The 14,608-nt window shown below is 33.3% G+C and overlaps 1 protein-coding gene across 1 annotated transcript in view; it reads left to right on the top strand.

Annotated features, from left to right (window-relative positions):
* LOC126885827 (DNA replication licensing factor Mcm5) overlaps nucleotides 1-9,125 on the top strand; it is a 72,080-nt gene extending 62,955 nt beyond the window's left edge. Inside the window, exon 10 of the mRNA XM_050652575.1 lies at nucleotides 8,778-9,125. Within this exon, the coding sequence (XP_050508532.1) occupies nucleotides 8,778-9,007 (230 nt within the window). The 3' untranslated portion in view covers nucleotides 9,008-9,125. The remainder of the gene's footprint in view (nucleotides 1-8,777) is intronic.
* Nucleotides 9,126-14,608: the final 5,483 nt, after the last annotated feature.

The following is a 14,608-nucleotide window of genomic DNA, read 5'->3' as shown; positions in this document are numbered from 1 at the left end:
ACCAAGCCTCAAAAGTCATCCACTACATCAAATCCTTCGTTTGAAGAAAAGAAAAAAATGAACACCAGGTCAAACGAGCACCATTAAATGTGCGGAAATAATTAGTGTGTGCTAGTTAAAAAAAGAAAAATGGATAATTATGTTAGAGACTACGAAGAAGAAAAAGTGGACACCAAATGTGTAAGTAGTGATAGTTTTAATAAGGATTACGCAGTGACGATAAAAAATGACTTAAAAATAATTCATTGTAATGTTAGCAGTATAGGTAAGAATTTTGATAATTTTTGTTTGTTTTTGTCAACTTTAAATGTTAGCTTTGATATACTAGTTCTTACGGAGACATACATTCAAGATGATATTGATAAAACCCCATTTTTGTTAAAAAATTACGATTTATTATACAATTATGGTGATTTAAACAAAAATGATGGAGTTATTATTTACATTAAATCCTCTATAAAATATGAATATTCTGTTGTACCATTGGGGAACATCAAGTTACTTGAAGTCATTTTAAATTATAATAAAACAAAAATCTGTTTGAGCGCTATCTATAAATCACCGACAGTAAACATAAATAGTTTTAATCAGGATTTGCATCAATACCTCATAAGTAAAAAACGAATGTGCTTTCATATATTAGTTGGTGATATTAATATTAATTTGTTTGAGGATCTAGATCACACTGAAGAATACCAAAATATTCTAGCTTCACAAAATTTCTTGTCTTATATAAATAAAACAACTAGACCTAGAAGTCAAACTTGTATAGACCATTTCTTTATAAAAAGACCTGCTGATTACACTAACATAACTTCATTTGTATTTGAAAATAATACCACTTCAGATCATTATCCAATCGCAGTTTCCATCCCTAGTCTAACCAAAACCAAAGAAAACAAAATAATAATAAAGAAGTACATCAACTACAAAAATCTAAAAAACAATTTGAAGCAGGAAAGGTGGTTGGATATTTACAATAAAACAAATAAAAATGAAGCGGTTAAACTTTTCATCGACAAAATTTTAAATTTAATAAACAAAAATACAATTATTTTAAAAAGAAACGATCTAAAAACCACTTTTAAAAAAGATTGGATGACAGAGGGACTTTAAAGTCTGTACATGAAAAACATAGATTGTATGATCAGCTGATCCAAGATCCCTCAGATAACTTAAAAAAACAACGATATACAGACTACAAAAATAAATTAAGACTTTTAGTTAAAACTGCAAAAAGAAATTATACAAAACAACGAATTGAAAAAAATAAGACCTCTTCTTCATCACTTTGGAATGTAATAAATTCATTGTGCGGAAAAATAAAAGGAAATACAAAAATTGAATCGGTTAAAACCAAAACAGGAGAAATAATAACAGACAGAAAAGAAATTGCAAATGAATTTAACACACATTACAGCACATTAGGACAAAAATATGCACAAAAAATACCCGTTTGTAATGACCAGACTGAGGAGATAGATAGGATAGAAAGCAGCATGTACTTGTATCTCGTTGACCAAAAAGAAGTGGTAAATGCAATACAATCTTTAAAAAACAAAAAATCTCCTGGCTGGGATGAGATCAAGACAGAAACCATCAAACAAATTAAGGAAGAAATTATTACTCCTTTAACTTTTCTCATTAATGCATGTTTTCAGGATGGTTGCTTTCCAGAATGTCTTAAAATAGGCACAATCAAACCTCTGTTTAAAAAAGGAAATAAAGAAGACGTGATTAACTACAGACCAGTCTCTTTGTTGTCTGTTTTTTCCAAAATATTTGAAAAAATTTTAAAAAATAGATTAGTAAGTTTTTTTGATAGGTTTAGTATAATATCGGATTGCCAATACGGTTTTAGAGAAAGAAAATCGACACAAGATGCGATTTGTAAACTAACATCACAAATATCAGAAGCCTTTGAGTCTAATAAACGTAGTTTATGCATATTCGTCGATCTCTCTAAGGCGTTTGACACGATATCTCACGGGATCTTGTTGAAAAAACTTGAGAAGTATGGTCTGAGAGGAAGGGTTTTGACATTACTAAAAAGTTACTTAACTGACAGAAAACAATTTGTAGAAATTTATGGTGTCAAAAGTGATCCTGAAGTAATTAATTATGGCGTACCGCAAGGGACCGTTTTAGGCCCTCTACTTTTTACACTATATGTTAATGACATGCTCAAACTAAAAACTGTTGGAAACATAATTAGTTTTGCTGATGACACTGCAATTTTTTATAAGGCAGATAATTGGGAAGATCTTAAAATTATAGCAGAACAAGACTTTAAAATTATAAAAACATGGTTGCAAATAAACAAACTCACATTAAACTATGAAAAAACTAAATATATACCTTTTGCAATATATAAAAATTATCTGCCAACTTTTAATTCATTAAAAATAAATAAAAAACAACAAATATCTAAAGCAGAGCACATAAAATATTTAGGAGTTTTAATTGACAGGCACCTTAAATGGGACTTACAAATAAAAAATATTATAAGAAAAATTCGAGGACTGCTACCAAAATTCCGTTATTTAAAAGAGTTTTTGGATGTTGAACAGCTTAAAATGCTTTACCTGTCTCTGGTACAATCTCATCTTGTATATGGGATTTTAGGATGGGGTGGAGTAGCTGATTGCCATCTGGTGACCCTTCAAAATACTCAGAAATGGTTTCTTAAACTAATATATGGAAAACGAAAAACATATCCCTCAGACCAACTTTTTCATGAAACTCAGGTTCTTGATGTTCGGCAATTGTACTGCTTAGAGTTACTTAAAAATATTCATAAAGATAAAATTCCTCTTAAAGTAAAAGTGTCAAATTATGAAACAAGAAGAAAATTGAATGTCGAATGTCTTCACACTTTAAAAACAATCACGCAACGGTCAATTAAATATTTTGCTCCAAGAATTTACAATCAATTGCCCATAAATTTTAAAAATATAAAAAATTTTTGTTTGTATAAAAAATTAGTTACTGCTTGGGTAAAAGAAAACAGGGAGTTGTGTAACAATTTAATAAATTTAAATTATACTAGATAAAAAAAACATAGAAATTAGATTAGAAACTGTAAAATAAAATAATGATTTGTAAAAAAAAAAAAAACAATAAACATAAACTTGTCAATATTAGACAGATTAAGTCAACAAGCATGTTTATGTTTTTAAGACTTTTTTTTTACGTTTATTTTAGTGTAAGTAAACCGAAATTGTAAATTATTGTAATTACTATTGATTTGAATAAACGTATATTATTATTATTATAATCATTCATCTGTTTGATTTATCTAGGTATTTATCTACTTTTTTATAACGATTTAAATTAACTTCGATTTAAAAACATTTTTACAGTTTATCTTCATTGACCTCTTTTATTTATCAGTTGATCTTCTTTTTTATAACAATTTTAAGATAACTTTGATTTAAAATGCCTCTTCTGAGCTTTTTGTATTAAAAAAACTTTACTTTGTTGGTGTTTCAAAACAATGTTTTAATTTATTATAACTATTTATCTACTTTTTTATAATTAACATCCCTCTTTTGAGCTGTTTGTAAAAAATAAGTAATTGGACTTCGTCCTATTAGACGAAGTCGTAATTGGATAACTAAGTCCAAGGTTTTCACCCAAAGTAATCGAAAGTAGAACTGGAAGTCGATATTTGAACCCTTCCTGTAGCTTTGCGTCGATTGATATACGATTTTACTAATTTTGAGTCATCTTTACTAAACTGTGTGTCATAATTGTTTAAACAGAAGTGACTTCAAAATCTAAATTAGGCATTCCAAATCACGTGATATAATATGGCTGCTGGATGGCGAAACTGTCATCCATAGGCGTATCCAATGTTTAAACCACTTCATATTTAATTTGCTATCACAATTTCGCTACACAATTAACAAAAAAACAAAACCAAACAGGATATTCTTTACAAATTTGTCAATATTCAATGTAAACATTAGATACGTCATGACCACCCCCCTTAACTATGTCTATGGCCATGTCAGTTTAGCCATCCACCGGCCACCACTGACAGTTCATTGGAATCACTAATTAAAGATTCAAACTCGACTTTTCAATACGCTTCAATTTATGTGTTACATGTATTTCTGCGACTACAATATGGCACTTCCGGTTAGAACCTTTTAACCGGAAATGATATAAAAACCAAAATTCTACAGTTGTTCTCATCTTGGTAAGGCACGTCGAATGATATATAGCTTATACTATTTCGGTGACTTTAAAACAGTACTTACGGTTGCAAATCTAAAACCGGAAATCCGATGTCAAATTTCTCATCTTTTGGCATTCTACCTTGTATAGTGACGGAGGAGTTATATTCGCGGTCGGACGAACAGACGGACAGACAGCCTAGGTCAAATTTCTCACCTTTAGTACCAACCTTGGTTTATAAGCTTTCATTTGACATCTCATTTGTTATTCTACCTGGTATAATGACGAAGGAATTATATTCGCGGTCAGACGGACAGCTGTGGTCAAATTTCTCACCTTTAGTACCATCCTTGGATTATAAGCTTTCATTTGACACCTCATTTGTCATTCTACCTGGTATAATGACGAAGGAATTATATTCGCGGTAAGACGGACAGCTGAGGTCAAATTTCTCACCTTTAGTACCATCCTTGGATTATAAGCTTTCATTTGACACCTCATTTGTCATTCTACCTGCTATAGTGACAGAGGAGTTATATTCGCGGTCGGACGGACAGGCAGACAGACAGCCTATGTCAAACTTCTCACCTTTAGTACCATCCTTGGATTATAAGCTTTCATTTGACACCTCATTTGTCATTCTACCTGGTATAATGACGGAGGAGTTGAGTTTACAAACAAGACGGACGGACGGATGTGGATAATTCAACGTTTTCACATTTTTTCAAAATTGGTGAAAACAACAACATAATAAACTTTACTTAATTTGGGTTTCAAAACTACTTATTTTTGCACATTACACCATATTACAAGGTTTCTAGCAAGTTAAACTTCACAATGATTTAAAATAATCAAGTAAAAACCTATGTATACATAACATATTAGAACATACCTAAAATTTACAAACGATACATTTCACACACAAATATAATATCACAAAAAATTGTAATGTGATAGTATGAAAAAATGAGGATACGGCAACGGTGTTACATATCATGCTCGGATCCAATGCCAAAATCAACACAGACATATTAGGGTGCATTAATATCCAAGCTGTCCCCAGCAATTTGTCTAGTTTTCTTGTGAAGATTGAAGCTGTCTCCGAGTTTATATAGGTTTTCAGCTTCGGTGCAAAGTGTAGTCATCCATCTCCTTAGTCGCTATAATTTCTTTACGATTTTGGCTATGTATACGCTTGTTCAATTGAAACACATCTTTGGTCATGTTAGCCTTGGAAATAATTGTAATCACTCAACTGACGTTCTGAAACGTTAGGTATGTTTGTAAACATCAGACTGATTAGTTCCTATCATTTGTATTTGACAGCGATTTTATGTATTGCGACTTAAAAATGGCGTTTTTAGTTAACAATCTGTCCAAATATAACCATCATTCGATAATTAAAAGTTAAACTTTCTGCGGGCAATAATATTGTTAAATTTTTTTCTTCAGCCATGAAGGACTCTTGCTCATGGAAGCTAAAGTGCATATCAACGAAAATTTGTGTAGAACTTTGAACAAGGTTCATCAAGCAATATGATGAAAACGTCCAGAAAAACTTTAACGTGGTCTCATTCTTCTGTACGGCAATGTTCGGCCTTATGTCGCCAAAGTAGTGGAAGGAAATGTACTACAAAAGAAATGGAGGATATTAGAGCATCCACCCTATAGCTCCGATTTATCGCTCTGTCATTTTCACACCTTTGGGAAACTGTAAAGAGCGTTAAAGGTAATCGTTTTCAGATGGACGAAGAAATAAAATAAGGCGTAAAATAATTCTTCCAGCTATATCCACAAGAATCCTTTAAACAGGGTATGCATTGGTTGGTGAAACAATGGAATATGTGCCTTTAATACAGTGGCAATTATTTATAGATAAGTTTGCCGATATTTTTTTTTCTATATCAAAGATGCGTTTCAATGGGACAAGCCTCGTATATTTCGATACCCTACTTGGCCATGCCCAATCTTATACTGCGGTGTTCTTCCATCATCTCTAATATTTCTTCTGTCATCCACTCGTTCTAGGTAGTTGTTTTATTTTGGAGAAGAAAAGTGTTGTTCACATCAAGTGATTTCTAATGTTTAATAATGATGCCTTCTGGTTTTTTCTTTTTGTCTGTAACGAATATCATTTTAATACTTGCAACTAAGGTATTGTGTTTGAATCCTTATCTGCTCCAGGTAATGCAGAAACTTTAGTAATAGCATTCCTGTACATTCTATTAACTGTCACGTATAAGTATTCTTTATGACTAGATCTTTTAAGGGTTTTGCCACTAGTACTGAATTGTTCCTCTGCCTTCCCATCACAATAGGGAACTTGCACATAAAAATATTTTTGCATAAAATTGTTAATTTGTTTAAAAATGATAAATTCAAAATATTACGTCTTAACAATTAATAGTGTACGTACAACAACTGATTATAATTCCGCGCTCGAAATTACCGTTTCAAACAACTTTAAAAGCGCGCGCTTGGGTCTGACGTCACCAACCATGATATTTACCACTGTTCTCGTTTGGCTACTGCCTAGTGCCAGACGTGCACTCTGCAGATTTCTTGTAAAGATTTTCATGCATTCATAATATTCGGAATGGGACGTTTCATCGCCGCCGTTTCGATGCCGCCGGTTCATCGCCGGCCGTTTCATCGCCAGTTAGTCAGTTGATCTTGTATTATGTGAGATGACACGACACGACATTAAATTCAGTTCAAAACTTATGACAAATAAATAGATAAAAAATATTAATATATTAATTTACTGTTCTATTTCTTCTTCCCCTACATTTGATACTAAACAGTATTAAATTTGTAGCGTTAAATTATATTTTATATTATAAAAGTTTAAAAGTCTATTAAAAGATTAAGTATGGCAAAGGGAATGGTCATATCTCGCATTTCCTAGAATTCCTAATTAATACTAAAAATAAATAATGTAACCGTCGAAAGTTGGTCGAAAATTAGGAAATATGCCAGTTAGCGATTAACTGACTGGCGATGAACCGGCGGCATCGAAACGGCCGGCGATGAACTGGCGGCATCGAAACGGCGGCGATGAAACGTCCTAGACCCCATAATATTATTTTTAGTTTAGGGAAATACATTTTTATTTTACAACATAGGTATCTCAAATGCCAAATTATATTATAAAGTTTGAACAAAATTAAATACCTACATTAATATAATATATAAATATAATATATAATAATATAATACCTATATTAATCATATTTCTTAAAAAATGTAAGTACATAGATACTACTAAAAAATTACTTATAAAAAGAAAAAGAAAGAATGTTTTATTATAATATATAAATATATATTTAGTTTAAAAAATGAATTTCATTCTCACATAAAGAAATAAAAAATATTTTATGGACGAGACTTTATTTTATCAAATTTTTATTCCATTTATTTTTAATACTTATCAGATCCAAATAGATGCGGGAAAATATTTACACTCCAAAAGTCTTGTGCTATACTAATCAAACTGTCGATAAGATCTGCATCCTATTCTATCCAAATATAAGTAAATTTTGAATTATTTTAAAAGTGTGTATCTGGTACGCAAAATCAACACTTTTTTTCAAATAGAAACATTATTTTCAACTGTACTTTTGCATTGTACATTGTAACATTGGTTATTTGGTTGTCTATTGGTTATTAAATGTTCCAAATATATGTACTTCTGGTCGTAATATTTTGTAATAAACAAAACTAAAACCTATAATTTATAAATATTTTAAATTCATAACAAAGAAGAAAGAAAATAAAAATAACTTAAAAATAAACAAAACTTTTAGTAATAAAAGTCAGAGTAACTAAAAACTATTGTTATAACCAATTTAAACGTGTTTATTAATAATACTTATAATAGGTACCTACTTATTTGCCTCCTCGCATTTCTCCAGTAGAATATCTTTCACTGCTTTTTATGAAATTTGCCACCATGAAGACATCAACTACTGTAGATTGTCAGATTAACTTTTTGAAAAACCCTAGTCAGTCATATTATACATTTAAAAACACTACTTTATAAAGTAGCACTCAAAATGATCAATTTCAGTTTGAAACTAAATATCTATACTCATTATGGAACTATACAAGAACACAAATACCTTGGAATTTCCAATTAAATAATATGATTAAAATGGAATTAATACAATCTCCAAAACAACCTTTTTTTGAACTTTTATTTACAATCAACTTCTACATGAGAGTTTTAAGTAAATGTGAATGAATTTGTAAATAATTTCGAAATATCCTAGCGGCTTTGTTGTCGACTCATGGAAATCTAGCAGGTAGACGTGGGTCGTGACGTCAGACCCGTTTACGCGCCTATGGGTTAACAATATTTGTTTTTTTTGCATGCATGCGTTTTATGATCATGTTACCTTATATTTTTTATATTTAAAAATATATGCAAGTTCCCTATTAGCCTATGCCGAGAATATCGATGTTAATTCTGTTGATTTCCTGAATTCGATTTTGTATTTTGCCTGCTGAAAATAAGCTTCTGATATTCCACGTAGCAATTTTTATACATTATCTAGAAGAAGATGTATATTTTAAAATTATTTTATTATTTCTAGGTGTCGAGGGTTTTACAACTGAGGAGGAACACGACATGTTGGTTCGTATTGAGAAACAGCTGAAGCGCCGGTTTGCTATTGGAACGCGAGTATCTCAACAGAATATTATTCAAGATTTTGTACAACAACAATATCCAGAAAGAGCAGTAGATAAAGTTATTTATGCTTTGATCAGACGCGGTCAGTTGCAGCATTGTATGCAGAGGAGGATGTTATACCGTATTAGTTAAGAAGAAACTGGATTTTGACTTTTCTTTAGTACAATATCTCATTTACTACATATGTAAGCTTTTTTACCGAAACATTTTTTTTAATCATACAAATAAACAAACGTCATTTTTAACTACATTTAAGTGAGTTTCAATTATAATGGCTATCCAGATTTAGCCATACGGCTCACACTCCCTCTAAGGGGAAAATTGACTTATCCCAGATACCTACGGTTTCAAAAGGATTGAGCTCTGGTGGGGCTCTTTCCATGTTATCGACCCCTAGGTGACTTGGTATGCAGGCGTATATCCCAAAAATTTTCGTACACATCTGGCCGTCGAGAGTAGTACAACTTTCTGCATGATCTTATAAAGATGTTCATTCAGACCCAGCTTTTTTTGTTTTCTAGGTTCTTCGCAAAAGTAAAAAATGTAACTGAACATATAACAGGGTTAAAGTGGAGATTTGCGGGCCACAATGCGAGACAGGAAGACAAAAGATGGAATGCTGAAATACAAAACTGGAGGCAGTGGACAGGAAGAAAAGACAGAGGAAGATCTCAGATGCGATGGAAAGACGATATTGTAAAGGCTGGAGGAACTCACTGGAAAAGCGCAGCCAAGGACAGACAGATATGGAAAGATTTGGGGAAGGCCTATGTCCAAAGTTGGATAGAAATGGGCTAAAGAAGAAGGTTCTTCGGTATGACTCCAGTAGTAGAGATTATAAGAGGTATTCAAAAATGAACAACCATTTTCAATTTCGTTGCAACACGAAACTACAGCCGCATCATATGCACCTCTACCGGTTTCGAAACTTATTAGTCTCTCATCAGGAGGCACATATGCTGCTCTTTCTGACCCAACCAGGACAAACCCCGGCGTGCAGTTACGGATTGCAACGAACGAAATGGCAGGGATGCCCTAGCGGCAAGACTAGGATGCCCTAGAAAAAGACTAAGTTTTCAATCTAATAGCATATATAAAACAACATAATGTTACTCTACATCCTACCAGATTAAAAACAATGGGAACCTTCTCTGGTTACACCTCCATATTATAATAGGTATTGTCTGGTAGTGATGTTGATTATAGTTACTTTCGAGTATTCGTTACAAATCGTTACTTTTGTATAATCATTTACAGTATTCGTTACTTTGATTACTTTTGTATTTGAGTACCAGTAATCATATCAAGAATCGTATTTCTCAGTAGGTAGGTATTTTGTATAAAGTAATCATTTACAGTATTCGTTACTTTGATTACTATTATTACTTTTATTACTTCTGTATTTGAATACCGGTAATCATATCGAGAATCGTATTTCTCAGTAGGTAGGTATTTTGTATAGGTACTCCGATATAATAACGACCTTCACGAAGTAATCAGGGTAATCAGAGTAATCAAAGTAGATATATGTAATAGTCGTTAGTCGCTCTAATACGATTGGTATGAAGTAACGAAGTAATCAGAGTAATCAAAGTAGATACAATAGTCGTTACTAGCTCTGATACGATTGGTACGAAGTGACGAAGTAATCACAGTAATCAAAGTAACGATTTGCCTATCTGTATAGTAATCGTTACTTTCGGTATTCGTAAGTAACGAGTACTTTGTAACGAATAGTTACTTTTTCAACATCACTATTGTCTGGGTACTTTGCATTCTCTATTGTCTTCGTATTTGAATTTCCAGATCACTGTACTAGGCGATCTTCTCAGTAAATTTAGTACGTATATTATTGTTGTTAGGAATCGCCACATCGATGAGTGTTGTTTTTCTCGTTAATTTATTGACTAATACGAGATCTGGTCTATTATGCGCCACTGTTTGATCTGTGAGCACAGTGCAGTCCCAGTATAGCTTGTAATTATCATTCTCAAGCATACTCTCAGGAACGTATTGATAATATGGGAGATGGTCCGTTTGGAGAAGTCCCAGCTTGATAGAGGATCTTCCCTACTGAGTCATGCCGTTCCTTGTATTCAGTTGCAGCAAATGCCTGGCAACCCCCTGTAAGATGTTGGATGGTTTCTTGTGCTTGACATCCATATCGGAATTTGTAGTTTTGGACCTGAGGGTCTTGGACGATATATTTCAGGTAATTTTTGGTTGATATAACCTGAACCTTTTTTTTAACTCCTTTATTCTGCAATCTTATCAGTAATGACAATAAGCGTCTTTGTTGATAAATGATTGACATGTACAGGATGCTCCATTAAGCATCCTGTTTTATAATGTAGCTATTGCTAACTTTGTGGCATTACCTCTACTATTTACAATATTTGACTATTTACAAAAATATGTCTATTACAAATTACTTAAACCTATTAATTAAGTCTCTTGGTTTGAATTTTTTTAATCTTCTTTCTTCATGTTCATGTAAGTCTTCAAACAACCGCTTGGCTAACTCGTTAAGATGTACAGATACTCTTTCGCGATATGTTGCACTATATTCACTTATCACTTCTTGTACAGTTGGAATTGCTAAGTCTCGTTGGATCACGTAGTTGGGTACATAGTACGGAGCATCAAGAATCAGCCTTATCGTCTTGTTTTGGAACCTCTGTATTATATTTATGTTGCTATTAGAAGCTGCTCCCCAGAGCTGGATACCGTAGGTCCAAATGGGCTTTATAATGGCTTTGTAGACCAGTAGTTTGTTTTCTAGAGACAACTTAGAGTTTCTGCCGATAATCCAGTATAGACGGCTTAGCTTTAGTCCTAACTGTTTGCGTTTAGTGAAAATATGTTTTCGCCATGTTAGTCTTCTGTCTAGGTGGATTCCCAAGTATTTTACATATTCGGCTTGAGGTAAATTGTTGTTGTTAAGTTGTACTGGTGGGCAAGTTTCTTTACGGAATGTAAATGTTACATGTGTAGATTTTAGTTCATTTGCTTTCATGCGATATTTTGACAGCAATTTTTGTATATTGTTAAGGCAGATTTGAAGTTGTCTTGATGCCATCTTTGGGTCTTCGTGTGAAGAGAGATGTATCGCTGTGAGTAGCTGTATCGTCCGCAAATGTGGCTATTGTAACCATCGGTGTAGTAGGAAGATCACTTGTGTACAACAAATACAGGATAGGTCCGAGTACACTGCCCTGTGGTACCCCTGATTTTATGGCGTTCAGAGAAGAGTATTCTTGGTTTTGTCTGACAAGGAAGTGTCTATTGGTTAGGTATGATTTTAGTAACAGGAAGTGGGGATATGGAAGTAGCTTCTTAATTTTGTAGAAGAGTCCAATATGCCAAACTTTATCAAATGCTTGTGACATATCAATAAATGCAGCAGAACAATAACGTTTTTGTTGGAAGTCATCGTTAATCTTGTTAACTATTCTATGTACTTGTTCGATGGTGCCATGTTTGTTTCGGAATCCAAATCGGTAGTCTGGAATTAAGTGCATCATTTCTGTTATCGACTTCAGCTTTTTGACGTATATTTTCTCGAAAATTTTGGAGATAGCTGGTGGCAAGCTAATAGGTCGATAAGAAGTAACTTTTCTAATTTTTTGCCTGGTTTGGGGATCATTATTATTTGTGCTACTTTGCAGATCTTTGGGTAGTACCCTAGTTTGAGGACGGCATTGAAAATATATTGTTGTAATTCTAGCTGGGTTCAGGGATTAAGTGAATTATTAGGGTCTTTTAACAAGTTTATTTAAAACTCTTAATAATCTAAGGTACAAAATTGAATCTCCAAAAACCAACGTGACAAAAATAATGACAAAACTTTTAATTGACAAATATACTTAACTGTCAGATCCTTTAGCAGTCTTACTTACTAACTTACTTAAATATGCTGAGGTGATTCATAACACCACCCCCTTCTTTCAGGCTGTTCGCCCCGAACAGTACCTAAATGGACCAGGTCGGTGGATTCTGCCCTGCATAAGGACACAGTCTCTCTAGGTGAACGACCTTCGGCTTACTTCGTGACGTCAGTTGCACCCTATACACAAGGTCGTTTATCTTCTTAATAATCAGGTACGGTCCCTCCCAGGGCCGCTGCAACTTGGGACTTGGACCTTTCCTTCTCGTTGGTTGGTAGAGCCAAACTGCATCACCTTCCTTGAAACTAACAGGTGTGGATTTCTGATCGAACCTAACCTTCATCCGGTCACTGGTGAGTTGCAGCTTGTTCCTGGCGAAATCGTGGACCTTAACCAGTCGATCCTTTAGGCCGCTGACATACTCGGGGAGTGTCTCTTGAACCGCCTCTCCGTCTGGTAGATTACTATGTAGGAGATCGACGGGAAGCCTCATCTCTCGACCAGTTAACAGCATTGCTGGAGTGTAACCAGTTGCATCATGTTGGGAACTTCGGTATTCTAGCAGAAACAGAGGTACCAGTTTGTCCCAGTCTCTCTGGTTTTCGTCTACAAACAGGGACAGGTAGTTGTTGATGGTCCGGTTATGTCTTTCTACCATGCCGTCGGATTGAGGATGGAGCGGTGTTGTTCTGGTCTTCTTAATTCCTAACAAAGCCATCATGGTCTTCCAAACTGCCGATTCGAAGTTGCGCCCCTGGTCAGAATGAAGCAGAAGTGGAACACCATGTCTGGAGACGACATTCTCAAGCAGGGCTTCACCAACTGTGACTGCTTCTTGGTTGGGTAGTGCATCTACTTCAGGCCATTTGGAAAAATAATCCATAGCAACCATCAAATGAGAAGACACTGAATTGAATATGGTCAGCTTTTTTCAGTCTGAAATCATCACGGAAGTAATCTGGATAAACAAAAAACACTATCAATTTAAAAATTTATTCCTAATATTATATACATACATATATTACCTACTTATTAACTATATTCCTAACATATATTATTATATTAACTACTATATTAAGTGCGAATAAACCACAATTTTATTTAAAAATAACATATTTTCGGTCGATCGGGACCGATCTGTTTATTGGATTGGAAAATTGTTGGACATGTAATTAAGTATGTTAACATTTAAAAAAAACAAGAGCTGCCTTATCTAATTTTATTCTGACTATAGTTAATTAATAATTAAAAAATGACTTTTTTAATGAATTTTAAGTTTTTTCGGCCCGTCCAGATCCAGATTATTTTAGAACTTTTGGCTCATTCTAAACAAAAATGGTATTTTGTAATGTTTCTCTTAAGTTGGTCGGTTTCGAGTTATGAATAATTTAAAACTGAAAAAAGAACAAAAGATGAGGCTCAAAGCGAGGCTTTCAGGCTCAAAAACATAAGTAAAAAATATCACTTTTGAAATTAGGAAGTACCTAAATTCAAGTTCAAACTTTTTCTATCAAGTCCCGTTAAGAATTTTTGCCATGTTTTATTCTAAAACATATTTTTTTAATTGTTAATGAGGAAGATTCCTTATGCGAAGACGGGCGATCGTGCTGCATTGACAACTATAAAATAATGTTTCAAAATGAAATAAGTCCAAAATATTTATCAAGAACTGTTTGAACTTAAATTTAGGTACTTCGTAATTTCAAAAATGATATTTTTACCTATGTTTTTGAGCCTACAAAATCGTCATCTTTCGTTATTTTTTCAGTTTTAATTATTTATTACTCAAAAATGATCAACTTACAGAAAAATTACAAAAAATCTTTTGTTTAGAATGATTCAAATC

This window comes from Diabrotica virgifera, chromosome 6 (assembly GCF_917563875.1).
Source record: "Diabrotica virgifera virgifera chromosome 6, PGI_DIABVI_V3a".
Classification (NCBI taxonomy): Eukaryota; Metazoa; Arthropoda; class Insecta; order Coleoptera; family Chrysomelidae; genus Diabrotica; species Diabrotica virgifera.
This window is presented reverse-complemented; position numbering and strand designations above follow the sequence as displayed.